The 25391-nt window shown below is 34.9% G+C and overlaps 1 protein-coding gene across 5 annotated transcripts in view; it reads left to right on the forward strand.

The window, feature by feature from the left end:
• CPNE8 (copine 8) overlaps nt 1-25391 on the forward strand; it is a 268048-nt gene that overhangs the window by 237736 nt on the left and 4921 nt on the right. For all 5 annotated transcript variants that reach the window (XM_081483375.1, XM_081483374.1, XM_081483379.1 and 2 more), the window contains 3 exons: nt 9970-10072; nt 12475-12532; nt 17116-17189. In XM_081483375.1, the coding sequence (XP_081339501.1) occupies nt 9970-10072; nt 12475-12532; nt 17116-17189 (235 nt within the window). The remainder of the gene's footprint in view (nt 1-9969; nt 10073-12474; nt 12533-17115; nt 17190-25391) is intronic.

Genomic DNA, 25391 nt, shown 5'->3' on the forward strand with positions numbered 1-25391 from the left:
TACTATTGTGAGTATGTTACTATTACTGAGTTAATACCATTGTATCATGATTGGTCAACAGAAAAATAATGTAACTCTATACTGCCAAAACTAGGATTTAATAGAAAAACCTGTAATCACTCTAAAAAATCCAGATGCATATCAGAATTATCTTGAAATTTTTTGAAAAATGCAAATGCTCAGATATTACTTTTTTTTTCTCTAGAGGTCCAGATATGTTTCTAATGAGCAACTATGCTTAAAAACAACTGAACTATATGATGATCTTTTACTTTAATCTAGTTTGTTTCACTTTTTCTGTTTCATATTCAGTGCTCCCATTTCATTTAGTTTATGTTCTCCAATTTCTCCATCTCTTTCTTTATGTTCTTTCTCAAGCTTTTATCAAGTGTAGTAGAAAAGCTTTTGTATACATATATATAAATATGTATAATATATAGACTTTAGAAAACTTATGAATTTTTGCCTAACTAAAAAGATTATGACATTTTGATTCCACTTGTTTGACTTGGCATGAACAGAATGCTAGATTTTTAAAATTTTATTTACTTTTTAATTGAAGCATAATTGCTTTACAGAATTTTGTTGTTTTCTTTCAAACATCAACAAGAATCAGCCACAGGTGTCCCCATGTCCCCTCCCTCCTGAATCTTCCTCCCATCTCCCTCCCCATCCCACCTTTCTAGATTGTTACAGAGCCCCTGATTTAGTTCCCTGAGTCATACAGCAAATTCCCATTGGTTATCTATTTTGCATATGGTTTGTAAGTTTCCATGTTACTCTCTCCATACATCTCAACCTCTCCCTCCACGCCTCCTCCCAAGTCCATAAGTCTGTTCTCTATGTCTGATTTTCCATTGCTGCCCTGCATAAATTCATCAGTGCCATCTTTCTAGATTCCATATATAAGTATATATGATAGTTATATTTCTCTTTCTGACTTACTTCACTCTGTATAATAGGCTCTAGGTTCATCCACCTCATTAGAACTGACTCAAATGTGTTCCTTTTTATGGATGAGTAATATTCCATTATATATACGTACTGGGCTTCCCTGGTAGCCCAGTTGATAAATAATCTGCCTGAAGTGCAGGAGACCCAGATTCGATCCCTGGGTCGGGAAATCCCCTGAAGAAGGAAATGGCAAACCACTCCAGTATCCTTGCCTGGAAAATCCCATGGACAGAGGAGCCTGGTGGGCTGCAGTCCATGGGGTCACAAAGAGTTGGGCACGACTAAGCGACTAACCCTTCTATATATGTACCACACCCTCTTTATCTATTCATCTGTTGATGGATATCTAGGTTGCTTCCATGTTCTACCTATTTTAAATAGTGCTGCAATAAATGTTGGGGTACATGTATCTTTTTCACTTTTAGTTTCCTGAGGGTATATGTGTAGGAGTGGGATTGCTGGGTCATAGGGTAGTTTTATTCCTAGTTTTTTAAGGAATCGCCATACCATCTTCCATAGTGGCTGTATCAGTTTACATTCCCACCAGCAATGCAAGAGAGTTCCCTTTTCTCCACACCCTCTCCAGCATTTATTGTCTGTAGACTTTTTGATGATGGCCATTCTAACTGGAGTGAAGTGGCATCTCATTGTAGTTTTGATTTGCATTTATCTAATAATGAGCGATGTTGAACATCTTTTCACGTGTCTGTTAGCCATCTGTATGCCTTCTTTGGAGAAATGTCTCTTCAGGTCTTCTTCATACTTTTTGATTGGGTTGTTTGCTTTTCTGGTATTGAGTTGTATGAGCTGCTTGTATATTTTGGAAATTAATTATTTGTCATTGTTTCCTTTGCTATTATTTTCTCCCATTCTGAGTGTTGTCTTTTCACCTTGTTTGTAGTTTCCTTTGCTGTTCAAAAGCTTTTAAGTTTAATTAGGTCCCACTTGTTTATTTTTGTTTTTATTTCCATTACTCTAGGAGGTGGATCATAAAGGATCTTGCTTTGATTTATGTCGATTGTTCTGCCAGTGTTTTCCTCTAAAAGTTTTATACTTTCCAGTCTTACATTTAGGTCTTTAATGCATTTTGAGTTTATCTTTGTGTATGGTGGTAAGAAGTGTTCTAATTTCATTCTTTTACATGTAGCTGTCCAGTTTTGACAGCACCACTTATTTAAGAGGCTATCTTTGTCCCATTGTATATTCTTGCCTCCTTTGTCAAAAATAAGGTACCCATAGGTGTATGGGTTTATCTCTGGGCTCTCTATCCTGTACCATTGGTCTATATTTCTGTTTTTGTGTCAGTACCATACTGTCTTGATTACTGTAGCTTTGTAGTGTAGTCTGAGGTCAGGAAGATTTATTCCTCCAGCTCCATTCTTCTTTCTCAAGACTGCTTTGGCTAGTCAGGATCTTTTGTGTTTCCACATGAATTATGAAAATTTTATTCTAGTTCTGTGAAAAATACCATTGGTAATTTATAGGGATTGTGTTGAATCTGTAGATTGCATTTGGTATCATAGTCATTTTCACAATATTGATTCTTCCTACCCAGGAACATAGAATATCTCTCCATCTTTTTTTGTCACCTTTTTTTCTTTCATCAGTGTCTTATAATTTTGTGTATACAATTATTTTGTCTCTTTAGGTAGGTTTATTCTTAGATAATTTATTCTTTTTGTTGCAGTGGTGTTGCAGTGGTGAATGGTATTGATTCCTTAATTTTTCTTTCTGATTTTTCATTGTTACTCTTTAGGAATGCAAGTGATTTCTGTGTATTGACCTTGTATCCCTTTTGTATACATGCATATAAATATGTATAATGTATATTATAGGACAGTATCACTGATGAACATAGATGCAAAAATATTCAACAAAATACTAGCAAACCAAATCCAACAACATATTAAAAGAATCATTCACCAGGATCAAGTGGAATTTATGCAGAGATGCAAGAATTCTTCTATATGCACAAATCAATGTGATACACCACGTGAACAAAATGAAGAATCTAATCCATATGATTATCTCAATAGATAGTCAGAAAAAACTTTTAACAAAATTCCACACTAGTTTTTTTATAAAAACTCTCCAGAAAGTGAGCATACAGGGAACAAGTTGTTGCTGCTGTTTAGTCACCCAGTCATGTCTGACTCTTTGCAACCCCACATGCTGCACCACACTAGGCCTCTCTATTTCTCACCCTCTCCCAAAGTTTGCCCAAGTTCATGTCCATTTCATCAGTGCCATCCAGCCATCTCATCCTCTGACACCCTCTTCTCCTTCTGCTCTCATCTTTCCCTGCATCAGGAACTTTTCCAATGAGCCAGCTGTTCGCATCAGATGACTAAAATACTGGCGTTTCAGCTTCAGCATCAGTTCTTCCAAAAAGTATTGCTTTGTCTTTTAGGGATATTTTGTGTTCCCAAACAGTCGTAAATGTTTTTGTTCTAATTCTGTGAAAAATGCTCTTGGTAATTTGGCAGGAATTGAATCTATAGATTACTCTGGGGTAATATAGTCTTAAGACTGACTGGTTTGATCTCCTTGCTGTCCAAGGGGCTCTCAGGAGTCTTCTCCAGCACCACTGTCCAAAAGCATCAATTCTTTGGCACTCCACCTTCCTTATGCTCCTACTTTCACAACTGTACGTGATCACTGGGAAGACCATAGGGAACATATCTCAACATAATAAAGGCCATGTATGACAAACCCACAACAAACATCATTCTCAACAGTGACAAACGGAAAGCATTTCCTCTAAGATCAGGAACAAGACAAGGATGTACATCTTGCCACTTTCATTAAACATAGTTTTGGAAGTCCTAGCCAAGACAATCATATAAGAAAAAGAAACGAAAGAAACCCAAATTGGAAAAATAAGAATTAAAACTGTCACTGTTTGCAGATGACATGATACTATACATAGAAAATCCTAAAGATGCTATCAAAAAGCTACCAAAGCTCGTCAATGAATTTGGTACAGTTGCAGGATACAGAATTCATACATGGAAATGCCTTGTATTTCCATGTAGTAGCAATGAAAGATCAAAAAGAGAAATTAAGGAAACAATCCTATTTACCATCTCATCAAAAAGAATAAAATACCTCAGAATAAACCTACTGAAAGACCTGTGTCAGAAAACTGTAAGATACCAATGAAAGAAATTAACAGATGACACAAACAGATGGAGAGCTATACCACATACTTGGACTGGAAGAATCAGTGTTGTCAAAATGACTACATTACCCCAGAGTAATCTATAGATTCAATTCCTGCCAAATTACCAAGAGCATTTTTCACAGAATTAGAACAAAAACATTTACAATTGTTTGGGAACACAAAATATCCCTAAAAGACAAAGCAATATTGAGAAAGATGGAGCTGAAGGAATCAGGCTTCTTGACTTCAGATTAAACTAGAAAGCTACAATAATCAAGACATATGGTACTAGCACAAAAACAGAAATATAGATCAGTGAAACAGAATAGAAAGTCCATAGATAAACCCATGCTCCTATAGTCAACTAATCTATGACAAAGGAGGCAAGAAAATACAATGGAAAAGACAGTCTCTTCGATAAGTGGTGCTGTCCAATGGAAAACTGGACAGCTACATGCAAAACAATGAAATTAGAACATTCTCTAACACTATATGAAAAAATAAATTCAAAATGGATTAAAGACCTAAACATAAGACTGGATATTATAAAACTCTTAGAGGAAAATATAGGCAGAACACTCTTTGACATGTTGCAGAAAGATATTTTGATCCACTTCCCAGAGTAATGAAAATAAAAACCAAAATAAACAGATAGGACCCAATTAAACTTACAAGTTTTTGCACAGTGGAGGAAACCTTAAACAAAATTAAAAGACAACCCCACAGAATGGATTAAATATTTGCAAAAGAAACAACTGACCAAGGATTAATCTCCAAAATATATAAACAACTCATGTAGCTCAATACAAAAAAAATTTTTTTTAATTGAGCAAAAGATCTAAATAGACATTTCTCCAAAGAAGTCCTACAGATGACCAAAAAGTACATGAAAAGATGTTCAACATCTGTAATTATTAGATAAATGCAAGTCAAACTACAATGAGGTATCACCTTACATCAGTCAGAACGTCATCATCAAAAAAAAAATCTACAAACAATAAATGCTAAAGAGAGTGTGGAGAAAAGAGAACCCTCCTACCCTGTTGGTGGGAATGTAAATTGGTATAGCCACTATGCAGAACAGTATAGAGGTTCCTTAAAAAACCTGAAAATAGTCAGTTATCAGTTCTGTCACTCAGTCATATCTGACTCTTTGTGACCCCATGGACTGCAGCATGCCAGGCTTCCCTGTCCATCACCAATGTGATCCAGCAATCACACTCCTGAGCATATAATCCAAGAAAACTGTAGTTCAAAAAAATACATGCATCCCAGTGTTTGTGGTAGCCAGGACGTGGTAGGAACCAAAATATCCATTGATGGAGAAATGGATAAAGAAGATTTGGAACATATGTATAATGGGATATTAGTCACGAAAAAGAATGAAATAATACCATTTGCAGCAATGTGGTTGGACCTAGAGATTGTCATACTGAGTGAAGTAAATTAGACAGAGAAAGACAAATACTGTATGATATTGCTTATATGTGGAATCTAGAAATAAAAAATGGTACAAGTGAACTTATTTAAAAAAAAAATAGAAATAGTCACAGATGTAGAAAACACATTTATGTTTGCCAAGGGGGAAAGGTGAGGGAGGGATAAATTAGGATATCTGGATTAATACGTACATACTACTATATATAAGGTAGATAACTGATAATAACCTACTGTATAGCACAGGGAACTCTACTCCATACTCTTCAATGTCTTATGTGGGGAAATCTACAAAATAGTGAATATATGTATAACTGATTCATCTTGCTGTACAGCAGAAAGAAACTAACACAACCTTGTAAATCAACTACACTCCAGTGAAAATTAATTTTCAAAAGGTAAACAATCCTCCCCCACCAAAAAGAGATCAATTAAGCCACCTAAAGTGATATTTATATTGCATAATACTCAATATTCTATAATCCATCTTGCCATTTTTAAAGCATAATTTGGTATGAAAATCATAAAAGCCATACTGTTGAACTCATAGAAGCTTTTCTCACTACCTTTTATTGTTGTTATTGTTGTTCAGTCACTAACTCGTGTCCCACTCTTTGAGACACCATAGACTACAGGGTGCCAGGCTTCCCTATCCTTCACTATCTCCCAGAGTTTGCTCAGACTCATGCCCTTTGAGTCAGTGATGCTATCCAAACATCTCATCTTTTGACCCTTCTATTCCTGCCAGCATCAGGGTGTTTTTCAGTGAGTCAGCTCTTAGCATCAGGTGGCCAAAGAATTGGAACTTCAGCTTCAGCATCAGTCCTTCTAATAAATATTAAGAGTTGATTTCCTTTAGGATTGACTGGTTTGATTTCCTTGCAATCCAAGGGACTCTCAAGAGTCTTATCCAGCACCACAATTCAAAAGTATCAACTCTTCAGCGCTTGGCCTTCTTTACGGTCCAACTCTCATATCTGTACATGATTACTGGAAAAACCACACCTTTGACTATACAGACCTTTGTCGGCAGTGATGTCTCTGCTTTTGATATGTTGTCCAGGTTTGTGATAGCTTCTCTTCCAAGTAGTATCTTTTAATTTCATGACTGCAGTTACTGCCCACAGTAATTTTATAGCCCAAGAAAAGAAAATATGTCATTGTTTCCACTTTTTCCCCTTCTATTTGCAATGAAGTAATGGGACTGGATGTTGTGATCTTTCTTTTTTGAATGTTGATTTTTAAGCCAATTTTTTCACTTTTAACTTTCACCCTCATCAAGAGTCTCTTTAATTCTTTTTCACTTTCTGCATTAGAGTGGTATCATCTTCACATCTGAGGTTGTTGATATTTCTCCCTTCAATCTTGATTCCAGCTTGTCCTTCATCTAGCCCTGCATTTCTCATGATGTACACTGCATATAAGTTAAATAAGCAGGGTGACAATATACAGCTTTATTGTACTTCCTTTCTAATTTTGAATCAGTTCATTGTCCTATGTTTGGTTCTGACTGTTGATTCTTGACCTGCACACAGGTTTCTCAGGACACAGGTAAGGTGGTCTGGTATTCTCATCTCTTTAAGAATTTTCCACAGTTTGTTGTGATCCACACAGTCGAAGGCTTTAGCATAGTCAATGAAGCAGAAGCAGATGTTTTTCTGAAATTCTCTTGGTTTCTTTATGATCCAGTGAAAGTTGGCATTTGATCTCTGTTTCCTCTGCCTTTTCTAAGTCAAACTTATACACCTGAAAGCTCTTGGTTCACATATTATTGAAGCCTGCTTGAAAGATTTCGAGCATTACCTTGCTAGTATGTGAAATGAGCACAATAGTACGGTAGTTTGAACATTTTTTGTCATTGCCCTTCTTTGGGATTGGAATGAAAACTGACCTTTTCCAATCCTTTGGCCACTGCTGAGTTTTCCAAATTTACTGATATATTGAGTGCAGCACTTTAACAGCATCACCTTTTAGGATTTGAAATAGCTCAGCTGGAATTCCATCATCTCCACTAGCTTTGTTTGCAGTAATGCTTCCTAAGGCCCACTTGACTTCACACTTCAGGATGTCTGGCTCTACATGAGTGACCACACCATCGTGGTACTGCTGTTACACCATCAGTACTGATATCACCAGATAACCATGATGACCTTAAAGGTCATTAAGACCTTTCTTGTATAGTTCTGTGTATTCTTGCCACCTCTTCTTAATCTCTTCTGCTTCTGTTAGGTGATTACTGTTTCTGTCCTTTATCATGCCCATCCTTGCATGAAATATCTCCTTGATATCACCAATTTTCTTGAAGAGGTCTCTAGTCTTTCCCATTCTGTTGTTTTCTTCTGTTTCTTTGCATTGTTCATGTAAGAAGGCTTTCTTATCTCTCCTTGCTATTCTCTGGAACTCTGCATTCAGTTGGGTATATCTTTCCCTTTCTCACTTGCCTTTTGCTTCTCTTCTTTTCTCAGCTATTTGTAAAGCCTCCTCAGACAACCACTTTGCCTTCTTGCATTTCTTCTTCTTTTCAATGCTTTTGGTCACCACCTCCTTACAATGTTATGAACCTCTGTCCATAGTTCTTCAGGCGTTCTCTCCACCAGATCTAATCCTTTGTATCTATTTGTCACCTCTACCATATAATCATAAGGGATTTGAGTTAGGTCATTCCTGAATGGCCTAGTGGTTTTCCCTACTTTCTTCAATTTAAGCCTGAATTTTGCAGTAAGGAGTTCATGATCTGAGCCACAGTCAGCTCCCGTTCTTGTTTTTGCTACTGTATAGAGCTTCCTCCTGTTAATCACATGAAATATAAACCTTTTGTATTTGAGGAATGGTCAGTAAAAAATGCTTTTTAAAAATAATGAGTACTTAAAAAAATTTTTTTAATTAATTCCTAAGGTACATTATCCTGCTTCTTAAGAAAACAAATTTTAATGTAAAACAGGAGAGTAGGTTCATACTTTGGATTTTCTATTGCTTATACTATCCCATTAATACAAATGTCTTAGTGCCAAGATCAGTTGTTGAACATTGTGGGAGCATTTTTAACTATATGTTGTAGAACTGGTTCCATAGTGTATGAAGCTGTCACTTAGACTGTATTATCTTCATAAGTCTATAAAATTACCATGCATTTTATTAACAGATGTGTAATTATTAGTTTCTCTTGCCTGTGGCAAAGTTGTAGTATTTCTTGTTTATATAGTTATTAATTCTGCTTTACAAGAAATAAATTTTGCCCTGATCTATTAGGCCATTGGTTTGTCCACAACTTATTCAAACTTTATTATTATAGAGTCCATCAGGTACTGATTTTCATTGATAATCAACAGATATTTTCTTGAAATAATTTTTCTGTGATTAACATGATGATTTTTTACAAACTGTCCTCTATGAGCACCATAATGCTTCCTCATTACTAGATATGACCATTATACTAGTTATGTACTGAAAATCATAAAACGTATTCTATTGAGAATATCATCAAGATACTCAGAATGGTAGAACACAATGGAAAAAAGGAGAGAAAATATAGTAATAAAATTCTTCTCTATATTTCTAGTATTATTTGGTGAGAATTCTGCAGTATAATACAGAAGATAAGTACTAGAATATGTTCTCATTAAATGCCTAATTTTTGTCTTTGTTTTTTATATTTTCCTTCTCATTTTTCACCAATTTAACATGTATTAAAGACCTAGAACTATCACTTTGTCAAAAAGTATTTCTTCCTTTGCATTTTTTTAATTAAGGTGAAACTCACATGACATAAAACCAACCATTTTAAAGTTTACAGTTCAATGACAGTCAGCATTTTCACAATGTTATGCAATCATCACTGCTACTTCCAAAACAAGAATAATAATCATTTATATAATTTAACATATATAAAAATCTACCACTGTATAACAGTATAAATATTTACTACCATACATGAAATCTCCTTATTAACAATAGAAAGTTGCATTATCTTGATTTTAAAGATAAGAAAATAAAGTTCAGATAGCTTATGTAATTTGTGCAGAAGATCATACACATTATGTGTTGCTTAGGCAAGATGTCTGTTTCCAAAAGCTGTAGCCATTCCTCTGTGGTAACGTGCCTTCCAGCTCACCTTTTATTAGTGAATGAATTTCTAAGGCTGCCCAGCATTTCTGTGTGCCAGTATGCAATATGCTGTTATTCTCGTGTGATATCTTGTGTGCTGTTATTCTAGCAGCATGCTGTTATTCTAGTGTGCTATTTCAGAGAAAAAAATTGTATATTTGAGAATTTGCATAATATAGGCTCTTAACAAATGTTTAAACATTTTCTTGAGATTAACAGATGTGTTGACTATTCCTAATTATATTTAGCAGCTCTCATGTGAGAGAAACTGTTTTATTTGGGGTATTGTTTACCTTTTATTTGCCTTTCAGATATGCTGCTTCCGTAAAGGATGGCTCCCAGTATTTTGTGCTCCTGATTGTGACAGATGGTGTTATCTCAGATATGGCTCAAACTAAAGAGTCCATAGTTAACGTAAGTAGGAGTTATTCTGTCTTGGGCTGGCTAAACGAAAGCATGGTGCTACTTAGGTTAACTAACTGAAGTCTTCTTAGTTGACTTAACAGAGAAACAAAATGCCCATGCCTTTGCAGCCAGTGCATTATCTAGACAACTCACACACATTTGCACCATTCATCCATGAGGACTTAGCTAAGAAGTGTGAATAATTGTGTTTTAACAAATTATTTCAAAAAATTTAAAATAAAAATAAATAATATCATCAACTTCATGTGCATGAGTGTGTTTATTAGTTTGATGTATATATAGTCTTACAATTTGTACAGAATATTTCTTAATATTTGCATTTCAGTTACAGGAGAACTGTGCTAATTTCTATGTTTATAAAACTGTATTTCTATATAGAACTAGTTTCTAATTATGTGCTACATTTATGATGAATTGATTGTCTCCTTTATTAGACTATAATCTATAAAATCTATATTTACTAGATTGCAATCTATAAAATTATATCTGGTTTTACTTACCTTTCTATATTCAGGTTGAACAGTATTTGAACACAAAGTAGACATTAGTAAAAATAGGTGGTGTGAAAGATTGTTTATCATATTTCATAATTATTAATGGCATATTAATGACATAATTATTAATAGCATATAATTAGCTGTCTGTGTAAGAAAAACTAGTTACATGTGGGAAAAAATCAAATTTTTATAGACATATACTTAGCAAAACCAAACACAAAATGAAAGAGAGGTAAAAGCTTGCACATTATGTGGCACACTATCTTGCATAATATGTGGGAGCTTGGATGGAAGGGAAGTGTGTGAAAGAGTGGATATATGTATATGTATGGCTGAGTCCCTTCACTGTTCACCTGAAACTAGCCCATTGTTAATTGGCTATATTGGGCTTCCCTGGTGGCTCAGATGGTAAAGAATCTACCAGCAATGCAAGAGATCTTGGTTTGATCCCTGGGTCAGGAAGATTCTCTGGAGAAGAGAGTGGCAATCCACTCTAGTATTCTTGCCTGGAGAATTCCATGGACAGAAGAGCCTGGTGGTCTACAGTCCATGGGGTCGCAAAGAGTCAGACATGAGTGAGCAAATAACACTTTCACTTTCACTCCTGTACAAAATAAAAAGTTAAAAAAAAAAAAAAAACTTGAAAGGTGTTTCTCCAAAGAAGATACACAAATGATCAACAAGCTAAAAGATCCTCAACATCACTAATATTTGGAAAATGCAAACCCAAACCATAATTAGATATCACTTCACACGTGTTATGGTGGCCAATATTAAAATTGAAAAAAAAAACTTAAAAAATAAACTAATAAGACATGTACTGAAGAACAGTTATTCATATTTCAATGACCTGATGATGAGGTTGCTATATTGTTCCACCTTTCTGTTGGTGGATCTCATAGTCTTACCATAAAATTATTTAATCATACTAATAATAACTTTATATAATTATCATTTGTAGTCACGCATTTACTATAAAAATTGCTTTTCCTAACCATAACTATAAATGAAATAGAGTACTACTTTTTCTTCCCAGGTGACCCTATTGGTAAAGAACCTGCATGCCAATGCAAGAGTGGCATGGGTTTGATCCCTGAGTTGGGAAGATCCCCTGGAGGAGGGCATGGCAACCCAGTCCAGTATTCTTGCCTGGAGAATCCCACAGACAGAGCAGGCCGGCAGGCTACCGTCCATAGGGTTGCACAGAGTCAAACATAACTGAAGCAACTTCTCATGCATGCACGCACTACTTTTTCATAAATATGGTATCTTTTTTCACCTTTCAGTAACAAAAAGATCTTCAAATAGAGAGAAAAATGAAAAAAGAGACTGCTGCTGCTGCTAAGTCGCGTCAGTCATGTCCGACTCTGTGCGACCCCATAGACGGCAGCCTACCAGGCTCCGCCATCCCTGGAATTCTCCAGGCAAGAACACTGGAGTGGGTTGCCATTTCCTTCTCCAGCGCACGAAAGTGAAATTGCTCGGTCATGTCCAACTCTTCGCGACCCCATGGACTGCAGCCCACCAGGCTCCTCCATCCATGGGATTCTCCAGGCAAAAGTACTGGAGTGGATTGCCATTGCCTTCTCCAGAAAAAAAGAGACTAAAGATACCCAAAGTCAGCTTAGGAAGATTTTGTCTGAGAATAGCAAGTGTAAGCAAATGCTCAGTACTGAAGAAAATCCAAGTGAGTTAGCATATGTACGGAGTTCAGAAAGGATAAGAGTGGAGTCAAGTATATTATTCTGTGTTAATATTAAATATGTCCAAAAGTATTTTAATGAACTTCTGTGAAAAAGTGTCAAGACTTAGGATATTATTTTCTTCCTAATTCTTAGTTGTTTTCCTAATTCAGTTTCTTAATTGTGAACAAATTGTGTATTCTCTTTGAAGGCCTCAAAACTTCCAATGTCGATAATTATAGTAGGTGTTGGACCAGCAGAATTTGATGGTGAGTAATAAAATTTCAATAGCATTCATTGGGAATTTTTTAACTGTAACTCATCATATACTTACATATCTATCACTCCTTTTTTTGCATATAGGGATATGAGTGTGCATGTGGATTTGTATACTATGTCCATGTACATACAGACATAGATATCACATGATGGAGTCTATTGAAGTGAGCAAATTAAAAGAATGTCTTCTGAATAGTTCATTATCTCTCTAGGATAGGTTAATTCAACATGTAGCTTTCTGTTTTATCAGAGATGAATTGTACCTCAAAATATTTCTTAATATTGAGTGATAAACTGAGTTTTTGTTCCTAAAGCAAAACACACTCTGGGTTCCCTAAAAACTTTTAAGGGTGAGCACTAAATTAATAAACCACTATGTTGTGAAGCATAATAATGGATTTTCAGACTTTGGCTAGTTGATAGACATTATGTTTATAAATATTTATGTTCTGTCATATGAAAGAGCAAAGTAAAATGAAAATGGATCTGACCATCTGAAACTTAATGAGACTATATAATTATGCTAAATTCACTTGTTGGGTAGTTTTCTGTTTCTGTTGGCTCAAGCCATCTTCAAATGCCAATTAGTGATGGGTGTTCATGTAACTAGTAATCTGGGTAAACTCTCAAGTTAGTCTGTTTCTTGTCACCTGATGGATTCCTTTAAGAGAATGCTATGCTAGATAGCAACTGCATAACCACATAATATTCACCTGGTTCATGTGTTTTTACATTGATAATGAGAGTATTTAGCTGAAACTTTAGAAATTAGAATAATTTTAAAATATTTGAAACAACTTTTGGTATGTTACAGGTAAATTTAGGCACATAGGTGGCTAATCATAATATGATCATCACTAAGATGATTCTTGCTTAACCACCAGTGCCTCCCCAATACGGACAGTATAGATCTGTCAGTCTCAGGTAAAACAACACAGCAGTTATATTGCTGATCTTGGAGATTCTTTCCTTTGATTCCACACTTGGCAGGTCACACTTTGCATCATTATAATCTTCCAGTTTCTAAAGCAAAATCAGTTTAGCCCTGTCTGCTGTTGCTCCTGCTAATATTTTCTTTGTCTTTGAATATTTACATCTGTTTTCATTGTCCACATCTTTCTTGTTAATATTTTGTGTACTTGATCATCTGCATTGAGCAGTGATAGGCTACAATTCACAAACTTTACCAACTGCTAGGTTAAAGTAATTCATGATTTCCTTTTCAGTTACTAATTTGCTTTTGACTCTCAAGTATGCACTTTTCATTGGGTACATCCCAGGTCTCCTAGAGTCCTGTGGAAGGCCATTGTTAGGTGTAGGACCTCAGTCACTTGTTCCTCAACCTCCCACACATAACGTGTGAATACAGAGCAACTGACATTTCCTGGTGAATATTTCTGGTCATATGTTTCTATTCAAAGCAGCAGGCACAGCTATTTGGGTACTACCCTCATACAATAGCCACACTTATTTATTTTCTTCAATTCTTTTGTTCCCAATGAATTATTTATCAGAGTTTTGAGGTATGAAAATTTATTATTTCCCCCTCTGACTTCTTGAACTAAAAAAAATATGCAAGAGTCACTCAAATAGAAATCAAAATGTAAGTTTTATTAATAGTAGTTCAGAATTGGAGAATCTGAGTTACCCTGTGCACAAACTCAGACTTCTTGTTTCTTTTCTGCCCCCAAATTAAATGACCTCACCTTTATCTCAAGGCCTCCTCTGAATAGGAGCAGAGCCTTGCTAATTTATCATGTCACAGGGAGAAATTGCCTTCAGCTTGAGGATAGAGTGCTCCAAAAAGAGATTCAAGGTCAGTTCCATCTCCCAATCTTAGTTATCCTATGAATCACTCTTCTTCTGAGGAAGAGTAAGCAAAGACTATAGACATAGGGAAGTTGCCTTCCCATAGAATTCTGTCCTGGGAATTAAAGTGAAATTTTCCTCTGGCAAGCCTATAAATAGGGAATTAAGGTCCTGAAACACCTGATTTTTGTTTTCACCCTGATGGAAGAAAATTTCTAAATTACATTCAAGTTGGTACTATCTTGTCAGAGGAGCCTTTTTCTAGGCACTTCCAAATCTACTATAAGTAAATTTATATAGTATGCATATAAATTAGTAGGAAAAGACTGAAGTAAAACTTGCATTTTTTCTCAGTTAGCAACATAAGTCCAACATCTACATGTATTTCAACCAAGAGGTTTACATAGGCAAGAAATACAACATATTGCCATCCATTCTGTGAAAGTAGAGGAAATATGAATAAACTGTTAGATTAATGAGTATTTAAATGTCTTATTTCTGAATTTCAATGAGAATAATTTAAAACTTTCTGTATAATTTCTCAAAGCAGAATTTCTTTATCCTTAAAATGCAACAAGTCAATGTAGTATCCATTTAATTGCCTTGATCCAAGTTTAGGAAAGTGGGGAAAATATAAGGGGTTCTAACGTTATTTTGTCTCCCAAGGCTAGAGAGAAATACAGGTCTGTTTCTTATACATCTTTTTTCCAGAGAGGGGATCAGGTGGGGAACTGGGGCTTACAATTTCAGGCTCCTTGAGGACCAGATGATCTGAAAAATTAAAGGGTGAACATTTCCCTTCCACCATTTACATGCCGTTTCTTTTCTTCTTGCTCTCAAATGTGTAGTTCCAATTCTGCTACCTGCAGCCTTTTAACCTAAAGGACATACTGAAAAGTGGGTGATGTTTTTATAGCATCTCATCCTAATACATTATTGCCTGAATAACTGCCATTTTCTTTAACTGAAATGAAACACGCACAAAGACCAGTGGAGATTGTAGAGGACTGTGGAAGGTGAGGCCCAGAACATAATCTAATTTTTGTTTTCTATTTTAGAGTGAGTATAGGGTAATCATTATGAGTTATTAGCAAATTAGATAATATAGGAGAAAATTCTCTGATCGCTGACATGTCACCATCAATGTTCATTTATGTCTCAAAGTAATATGAAAATTTTGAAAACAAACCTAGAAGGAAAAAGAAATTAATTATTGAAAATATTTGAGTATAATGAATTTTCCTATTTAGATCCCTAATAAATAGAAGAGAAAAAATATTTCTTTTGTATTTTAAATAATTTAATTGCCTTGTTATTGGAAATTTATACAATTTACTAAATATTGACATATATATCTAAGCAGATTACTGCATGATGGTTTAGTATCAATTATGTGTACTAGCAATGTTTCACCCCAGAAATTAATTCCTGAAAATAGGTAGAAAAGTAAAACTTAAAACATGTTTTTGTTTTTTTTTTAAAAAAAAAAAGCTTAACGATATAAAGAACGGTTTGATGGTTGCCAGAGGCTTGCCAGGGTTGGAGGTGGGTGAAATGGATGAAAGAAGTCAAAAGGCACAAACTTCTAGTTATAAAATCAGTAAGTCACCAGATGTAATGTACAGTGTGGTGAGTATAATTAATATCATGTTGCATATATGAAGGCTGCCAAAAGAATAGACCTTAAAGTTTTTATCAGAAGAAAAAAAATTTGTAATCATGTATGGTCAATTAGATTCATTATGGTGATCATTTCACAGTATACACAAATAGTGAATCATTACATCTTACTGCTAAAAATAATATAATGTTATTTTTCAGTTATACCTCAATCAAAAAAAAAAAAAATAGGAAAAACAGTAAAATGTCTTTAACTGAAATGCATTATCCAAGCACTGAAGAAAACAGTGAAAAGGTGAGGACTGTATTCTAGTGTTTTTTAGAGGGCAAAAAGCAAACAATTGCAAATGGCTCTCTGGATTCTGGTGAATATCATGTGTGTACAAAATGAGTTATTAGTAAGAGAATTATACTTTAAGTACAAATTAGCATTCCTCATTTAATTAGTTATTTACAGAATTCTCACCAAAAAACATTAAACTCTGGAAAATGTTCTCAGTTGCAGCATACCACTACTTTATACCAGCAATCCTGTTATATTGCAGCATTCCCAAATAACAGTTGACTTATGTAATGTCAAAATTATTTTTAACCTATGAAAAAAATCATACCTCAGAAAAACCATGATTTATCCAGTCACTAAAAGATGCCTTTTTGTTTTAAAATCTATTCACGAAAAGATTACAGACAATATGATTGCATAGTTTGTTGTAATTTCAAAGAGAATAAAGTTCAAATTGTTATTGGAAATTCTATAATGATTAGTACCAAGTTTCTTAAGTTAGAAAAAAAAAACATTAAAACTGAATGAATTAGCCTCATTTGATGAATCCATCATGTAAGCATGTAACCCAGAGTTGAGAATTTTTAGGATGGGAGATGTACCTAAAGACTTCTACACTGCATAGGCTCTCCTCACCTTTCAAAGCATCACATGAGGTCTTCGCTAGCTTTCTTCATTTGTAAAATTGGCATTCAGTTAAGTTTTGTGGAAGAAATCACTGCAGAGATGAAAGGATCAACAACCTTTCCGCCTTTACCTAGGACATATTGTTACTTCAGGCATCTTGATTTCCTTATTGCCTACATTGTTAGAGTATATGGCTAAAATGCATTGGATAAATTATCCTATTTTATTTTCAAGCAATGGTTGAATTGGATGGAGATGATGTAAGAGTTTCCTCAAGAGGAAAATATGCTGAAAGAGACATTGTGCAGGTAAGAAATTTGATGAAAATTATTTATTTTGTTCACTGTGAAGAGTCCATGTCAGTTCTGATTTGTAAATGAACAGCTTACATTGAAATCAAATTTCAGGTTCTATTTAATTTAGGCAGATGATTATGAGATGCATGTTAAGTAACAGGGCCTAAAATAAGCACCCAATTACTTTCCCCTGTACTTCATGTTCACCACATATAAAATAGAATTGTTAATAAATATCTTCCCTTAGTTTATTATTACCAGAAAATATCATTGAGGTCTTTAGTAAAATTAAAATTCAGAAACACAACAGACTTTTAATGATGCTTATTTATTTTTGATCCTCAATAAAGATTAAAAATATTTTAAGATAGCTGATACATATTCAGCATAACTAAACTTAGTAGAAACAAACCAAAAATGTAAAATTTTTTATTTTTCTCATAGATTATTGCTAGAAAAGTAAAAAAATAGATCTTATAATTATATATAAATATAAAAATTATATAAAGGGTATGTGTTAATATAACAATATATAATAACATGATAATTTGTATAATAATATAACAAAATATAGCATAATAGTAGATTATATATTTCTATATATAAATATATATATATACACATGATTCATAATTCTGTTAGAATCAAGAAAAATACTTAACTAAAGTCTACTAATCTGAGAGAGAATAGAAAGAAAAGAACCAGTTTGACCAAATTTTAACCAATACAGTAAGTTTATGATTGAAGCAAAGGAGTTAAATCAATTAAATTCCTGCATACTTTAGACTGTTCATATGTTTTAGGATGTCAGAAACAAAAAAGACTGTGAAGTACACCTTTTAAATAGGAAATGGAAGTCCCCGTTACAATTTGAGCACATGATTTAAAAGTTTTGAAAGTACAAATAATGAAACTCAATATTATCTCCTAAATAATAACTTATATATTCACCCATAATATAGTCATTAAGAGAATCTATTTGGAATCTAACAGAATTTGGTTCAAATCCTGGATTGTCCTCTGTGATAATTTGGACAAGCATTCTAAATTTCAGTGTTCTGGCATTATTGTAAAGATTTAATCATTAATGTATATAAAATACATTACTTAAATAACACTCAATAAAATACAACAAAAATAATTTTTAAAATTAGGGGAATAATATAAAATAATCCATAAATATAATAAAAAATATTAATCTTGACAAATACAAATGCATTGTTCTGTATCAGTCAGAAAAATGGTTTTAAGATAGAAACATCTGTATAACAATTTTTTAAGGAGACAATTAAATATGATTTAAACTTTTAACCTAATGTTCTTGATATAGTAAAAAGCACACACACATGAATAATTTGTTTAAAAGCATCTGACAAAGGGAACATGGTGATATGGTCATCAATTTAAGAATGCCACAATGTTTTGTTTTTATAATCAGACACTTTATTCACCTTAACCTGGTTAGCATAATTATAGATCCAGGTAATTGCACTTTTTTCTAAAAGTCTCTCCATAATATTTGGTTCACAATTTCCAAAAAATCAAATTACTACAAGGAAGTATAAATTTGAAGTACCTTAAAATGTGTTATGTTGCTGTTTTAATGCATTTTTACAAAGTTAAAAGAGGCAACTTCATCTTTCATAGTATCATCTAAATGATGTTTAAAGGAAATTGGCATTACTCTCTCCCTTAGAAGGTAGCTGCTTCCCAGGTGGCTCCAGTGGTAAAGCATCTGCCTGCCAACACAGGAGACACAAGAGATGTAGGTTTGATCCCTAGGTGGGGAAGATCCCCTGAAGGAGGAAATGGCAACCCACTCCAGTATTCTTGCCTGGAAAATTCCATGGACAGAGGAGCCTACAGGCTGCAGTCCATGGTGTTGCAAAGAGTCAGACACAACTGAGCGCACACACACATTAGAGGGTGGTTAAGATTGCTCATATCATTAAGATTTCCTTTAAGATGACTAATATGTTACATTAGTGACAACCAAGTTTTTTAGTTATTTTATTTATAAAACAAAAGTTCCCTTGATCATGAAAGTCTTTCATCTCTAATTGGATTTGCTACATTGGACAGAATATTAAGATAGGACTCAGGTCTATTAAATTATAATGTTGTCATTCTGATCTTGAACAAGTCAATAAATTTCCCTAGAGCCTTTCTTTCATTATCTCCAGACTCCACCTCCATATATATATATATAATATATATAATGCATAAATGCATTACAACAGCAACACAACACATTTTTTAACGACTATATATATATTTAAAGTTATATATTTGTATACACAAATATATATTTATATATATTCTCATTAAAAAGTCAGAATCTTGAGACTTATCTATCATCATAAAGTGACACTGAGGTCACCAAAGATTTTGAAGACACCTGATGATATATAGCTAAAGACTCAAGGAATTGGCTCAAGCTATTCTACCATATAAAGCTGAACTAAAAAATCATGAGATGTTACAGATACTGAACAAAAAACTAAAATCTTACCAGAGAATTAGTAACCTCCTGAATGACAATGGCATCTTGACTTACACGTCTATATTTATTTAAAGATATTTGATGCATCCTTTTCTAATTTCATGGAAAAGTTCCTAAATGCCGATTGTCTTTTAAAAATAGTTTGCAGGGTAATCATTTACATATCACATTGTATTCAAGAAGAATTAGCATTTTTTCTCTCACCTTAATTAAAATCTCATAACATTGCACAATTACAGGTTTCCTGGTTCTACCATTCACTAAAACATTTTTACATGAGTTATTTTTAAGAATAGTAATATTCTTGAATATATATAATATTGAGGTTGCAAAGACACACCAAGAATAATATTGTCAATCTTCCTACCATCAGAAAATATCTAAGTCATCATAATCAATGCTGTAAACACTGGTGGTTAAAATAATGTCAGAAAATAACATCTTTTTAGGCTGTCTTAACTTTTTGCTACTTTCGACTTCTTACACATTGCTAATCAAGTTAACACACTCCAAATGATACCCCAAATTTCTTAAGTGGACAAACAAAAGCCTAACTGTAAATAGTAGAAGGTAGCTGAGTTCCACAAAGTTGGGAGTGGTATATGGGATTTTTATTATTATGTCAAATATTAAGTGGCATCCAACTTCTCCATTGTTGTTGCTGTTCAGTTGCTCAGTCATGTCAGACTTTTTGCAACCCCATGGACTGCAGTACACCAGGCTTCCCTGTTCTTCACCATCTCCCAGAGACTGCTCAAACTCATGTCCGTTAAGTGGATGATGCCATCCAACATCTCATCCTCTGTCATCGCCTTCTCCTTCTGCCTCCTATCTTTCCCAGCATCAGGGTCTTTTCCAATGATTGACTCTTTGATTCAGGTGGCCAATGCATTGGTGCTTCAACATAAATCCTTCCAATGAACATTCAGGGTGGATTTCCTTTAGGATTGACTGGTTTGATCTCCTTGCTGTCCAAGGGAACTCTCAAGAGTCTTCTCTAGCACAACAGTTTGAAAGCATCAGTTCTTTGGCACTCAGCCTTCTTTATGGTCCAACTCTCACATCCATACATGACTACTGGAAAAACCATAGCTTTGACTACACAGAACTTTGTTGGCAAAGCATGTCTCTGCTTTTTTAATATGCAGTCTTGGTTTATCATAACTTTTCTTCCAGGGACCAAGCATCTTTAAATTTCATGGTTATAGTCACCATCCACAGTGATTTTGGAGCCCAAGAAAATAAAATCAGTCACTGTCTCCACATTTTCCCCATCTATTTGCCATGAAGTGATGGGACCAGATACCATGATCTTAGTTTTTTTAATGTTGAGTTTTAAGCCAGCTTTTTCATCAAGAGGCTATTTTCATTCCTCTTCACTTTCTGGCGTAAGGGTGGTGTCGTCTGCATATCTGAGGTTATTGATATTTCTCCCAGCAGTCTTGATCCCAACTTGTGATTTATCCAACCTGGCATTCTGTATGATGTACTCTGCATGTAAGTTAAATAAGCAGGGTGACATTATACAACCTTGACATATTCCTTTCCCAATTTGGAACCAGTCCATTGTTCCATATCCAGGTCTAATGTTGCTTCTTGACCTGCCTACAGGTTTCTCAGGAGGCAGATAAGGTGGTCTAGTATTCCCGAATTTAAGAATTTTCCACAGTTTTTTGTGATCCACACAGTCAGAGGCTTTAGCATAGTCAATGAAGCAGAAGTAGGTGTTTTTCCGGAATTCCCTTACTTTTTCTATGATCCAACAGATGTTGGCAATTCAATCTCTGGTTCCTCTACCATTTTTAAATCCAGCTTGTACATCTGGAAATTCTTGGTTCACATACTGTTTGAAGCCTAGCTTGAAGGATTTTGAGCATTACCTTCCCACTATGTAAAATGAATGCACTTGTGTGGTAGCTGGAACATTTTTTTGCATTGCCCTTCTTTGCAATCAGAACGAAAACTGACCTTTTCCTTTACGTCAAATCTTAAGTGGCATCTATCTTCTTCATATAATACTTAGTCATCTATTAAGTCTTTCATATGCTAATCAGGCTAAGAGCTATAACATTACTTCACCTTGACCTTATGAGACAAGTACTTTGATTACCATATTTTATAAAAGAAAAAATGAAGTTTTCTGTCTCTTGTCCATAGTCACATAGCTAGTAAAAAGTAGTGAAATGAAAGTGTTAGTTGCTCAGTTGTGTCCAACTCTTTGTGATGCCATTGACTCCAGCCTCCCAGGCTCCTCTGTCCATGGAATTCTCCACGCAGAGATACTGGAGTGGGTAGCCATTCCCTTCTCCAGCAGATCTTCCCAACCCAGAAATCAAACACAGTTCTCCTGCATTGTAGGCAAATTTGTTACCATCTCAGCCACCTGGAAAGCCCAGTAAGAAGTAGAGTCACAATGTAATCTTGAAATTTCTTATTCTAAAATATTTAAGAAGTATTTTGTATATCTTTGATTCTAAAACCTAAACATAGCATTTAAGAGAATACATGGCCTGACTCTAATCTTCCTTTTTAGCTACACACAAACACAAGCAAACACACATGCCCACTCTGCCCAGGCAAATAGGACAATTAATTGTCTTTGAATCACCCATTTCTGTAGTTCTGCTCTTATTTTCTCTTGTCATTTTACCTGGAATACTCTTCCCCCTTATTGGGCTGATTCACTTCAGTTCAGTCGCTCAGTCGTGTCCGACTCTTTGCGACCCCATGAATTGCAGCGTGCCAGGCCTCCCTGTCCATCACCAACTCCTGGAGTTTACCCAAACCCATGTCCATTGAGTTAGTGATGCCATCCAACCATCTCATCCTCTGTCGTCCCCTTCTCCTCCTGCCCCCAATCCTTCCCAGCATTAGGGTCTTTTCCAATGAGTCAACTCTTCGCATGAGGTGGCCAAAGTATTGGAGTTTCAGCTTCAACATCAGTCCTTCCAATAAACACCCAGGACTAATCTCCTTTAGGATGGACTGGTTGGATCTCCTTGCAGGGACTCTCAAGAGTCTTCTCCAACACCACAGTTCAAAAGCATCAATTCTTTGGTGCTCAGCTTTCTTCACTGTCCAACTGTCACATCCATACATGACCACTGGAAAAACCATAGCCTTGACTAGGCGGACCTTTGTTGGCAAAGTAATGTCTCTGCTTTTAAATATGCTACCTAGGTTGGCCATAACCTTCCTTCCAAGGAGTAAGCGTCTCTTAATTTCATGGCTGCAATCACCATCAGCAGTGCTTTTGGAGCCCAAAAAAATAAAGTCTGACACTGTTTCCACTGTTTCCCCATCTATTTCCCATGAAGTGATGGGACCAGATGCCATGATCTTAGTTTTCTGAATGTTGAGCTTTAAGCCAACTTTTTCACTCTCCTCTTTCACTTTCATCAAGAGGCTCTTTAGTTCTTCTTCGCTTTCTGCCATAAGGGTGGTGTCATCTGCATATCTGAGGTGATTGATATTTCTCCCGGCAATCTTGATTCCAGCTTGTGTTTCTTCCAGCCCAGCGTTTCTCATGATGTACTCTGCATGTAAGTTAAATAAGCAGAGTGACAATATACAGCCTTGACGTACTCCTTTTCCTATTTGGAACCAGTCTGTTGTTCCATGTCCAGTTCTAACTGTTGCTTCTTAACCTGCATACGGGTTTCTCAAGAGACAGGTCAGATGGTCTGGTATTCCCATCTCTTTCAGAATTTTCCACAGTTTATTGTGATCCACACAGTCAAAGGCTTTGGCATAGTCAATAAAGCAGAAATAGATTAAAACCCTGCATTTTGAAATTTCCCAGTGTACACAACCTTTTACAAAGCTCTCCCCCTGAACACTTGAATAAATTTCCCCATTCTTTCACTTTGTTAACATATTACTTTATATCTTCCTCAAAGTACCGGCCACTTTGCCTATTAATGTTTAGAAATAGGACACTGAAGCCCAAGATGGAATATTAACCAACTTACAAGAAGTTATTTAGATCACAAGTCTGTAGATCCAAAAAGCCAACAGAGTTCTGATTCCAAAATCTTTTCTGTTATAATGCATCCACTATCCTAAAAGGCCAAATTATAATTAAGATTAGGAAGATCTATTCCCCTTTTCATATCACTGTAGTAGTTAATGTATAAGAGACCAATTTAAATTTAATTAATATCTCTGATACATACAACTATCTGATCATGGGGTAAGTTAATTAAACTTAAAGTTTTTATTTTCTTCTTTGTAAGTTCATAAGATACTTATAAAAACTAAATAGATATTGTACTAAATCACTCAGCAGAAGGCCTCCCAACTTCCAGTTGCTCAAAAAATTAATATCATTATCAGTTATTATTGATAGTATATTAGCATAGTCCAGTGGGAAGGCATTTTTATATCATTGTTTCCTAGCAGCTGTACCTTGACCTATGACATTGTAGTCAGCCTTATGTGTGATTATATTCATTGTCTCAAGATTCACTCTCATATGGCTATAATATAAACAGCATGCAGGATGAGATTCTATTGTTGTTATTATAAAACTTAAGTGAGTTATTTTCTAAATCAATATATGTAAAGGTTTTCCATTTGTTTGTTTACTTGCTTATGCTATGAATTGGCCATTGAATATAATGCAGTATCATTTATCCTGGCTTCATTCAGCTGCTATCCAGCCTATCATTCCCTTAAAAAAATATATTTAAATCATATCTTCCATTAAAAGGTGAATAATAACCTTGAAGGCTTAGACATGAAAAGCACTAATGGAGCTCTGCAAAGTAGGAACAAATAAATTGAACAGAACTGCAACTAAAAGCTCATTTGCCCAAACTGATTCAAACTTTTTTCACAAAGTTAGGCAAATAGGCAAAGCTAGCTGTTAGAGCAACTCTGTAGAACATTTTCCTTATACTGGATATAAGGATGAAATAAAGATGCAGAGTGTCAATGATATGGTATATTTCCACTGAATAGAATGCATTTATTGGTATTCTTCGTATGAATGTGATAAATTAGTTCAAAGTAAAAATTGATTTGTTCCTCTAACCTGAACAGTTTAAGGGTCCAAGTTAATTTATGGTACTAGTCAGTGACCAACATACATTCATAAATGTGTGGGTGTTATTTTGAACAGGAGGTCCCTAGGTACAGTTTTCAGAAATGAGTGATTAAAAGGGACAATAAACAGAAGGGTCTGATAAGTTGAGTGGAAAATTGTTACTGTAGAAGGATATGAACAATAGTCCAAGAAGAAAGAGAGTATATTTTTGTCATAAATAGTGTGAGGTTCAACATTGATAAGAGGTAAAGGAAACAGAGTCACTTGTCATTTTCATGTCTCACTTAGGGAAGTGCTTCTTGACTTACTGAAGAGTTGAATGTTCCTTTGGAAAGGATGAGATAATTTAGGTTAGTGAGTAGAACATTCTCAGCATCTTTTTCTCCACTCCCAACACACATATGGGATGAGGCATACTCCTGTTGATAATATCACCTGCTATAACAGGTACTCTTAACTCAGGGACAAGGTCCATGCTTAAGGGGCATATCAGAATCTGTGCCCACATTTAGTAAACATAAATTAAGTGAGATATATACCTCCCTGCTTGGTTGAAAACTAAGATTTCTTTCTTAACCATTATTTATGAACATGTTTTAAGGATAAGTAGAACTGTATGTGTTGTGAGAACAATGATTGTGAATCTTAGTTTTAACATTCCAGA

This window comes from Giraffa tippelskirchi, chromosome 4, assembly GCF_054371585.1.
Source record: "Giraffa tippelskirchi isolate mGirTip1 chromosome 4, T2T-mGirTip1v1.2.pri, whole genome shotgun sequence".
Classification (NCBI taxonomy): domain Eukaryota; kingdom Metazoa; phylum Chordata; class Mammalia; order Artiodactyla; family Giraffidae; genus Giraffa; species Giraffa tippelskirchi.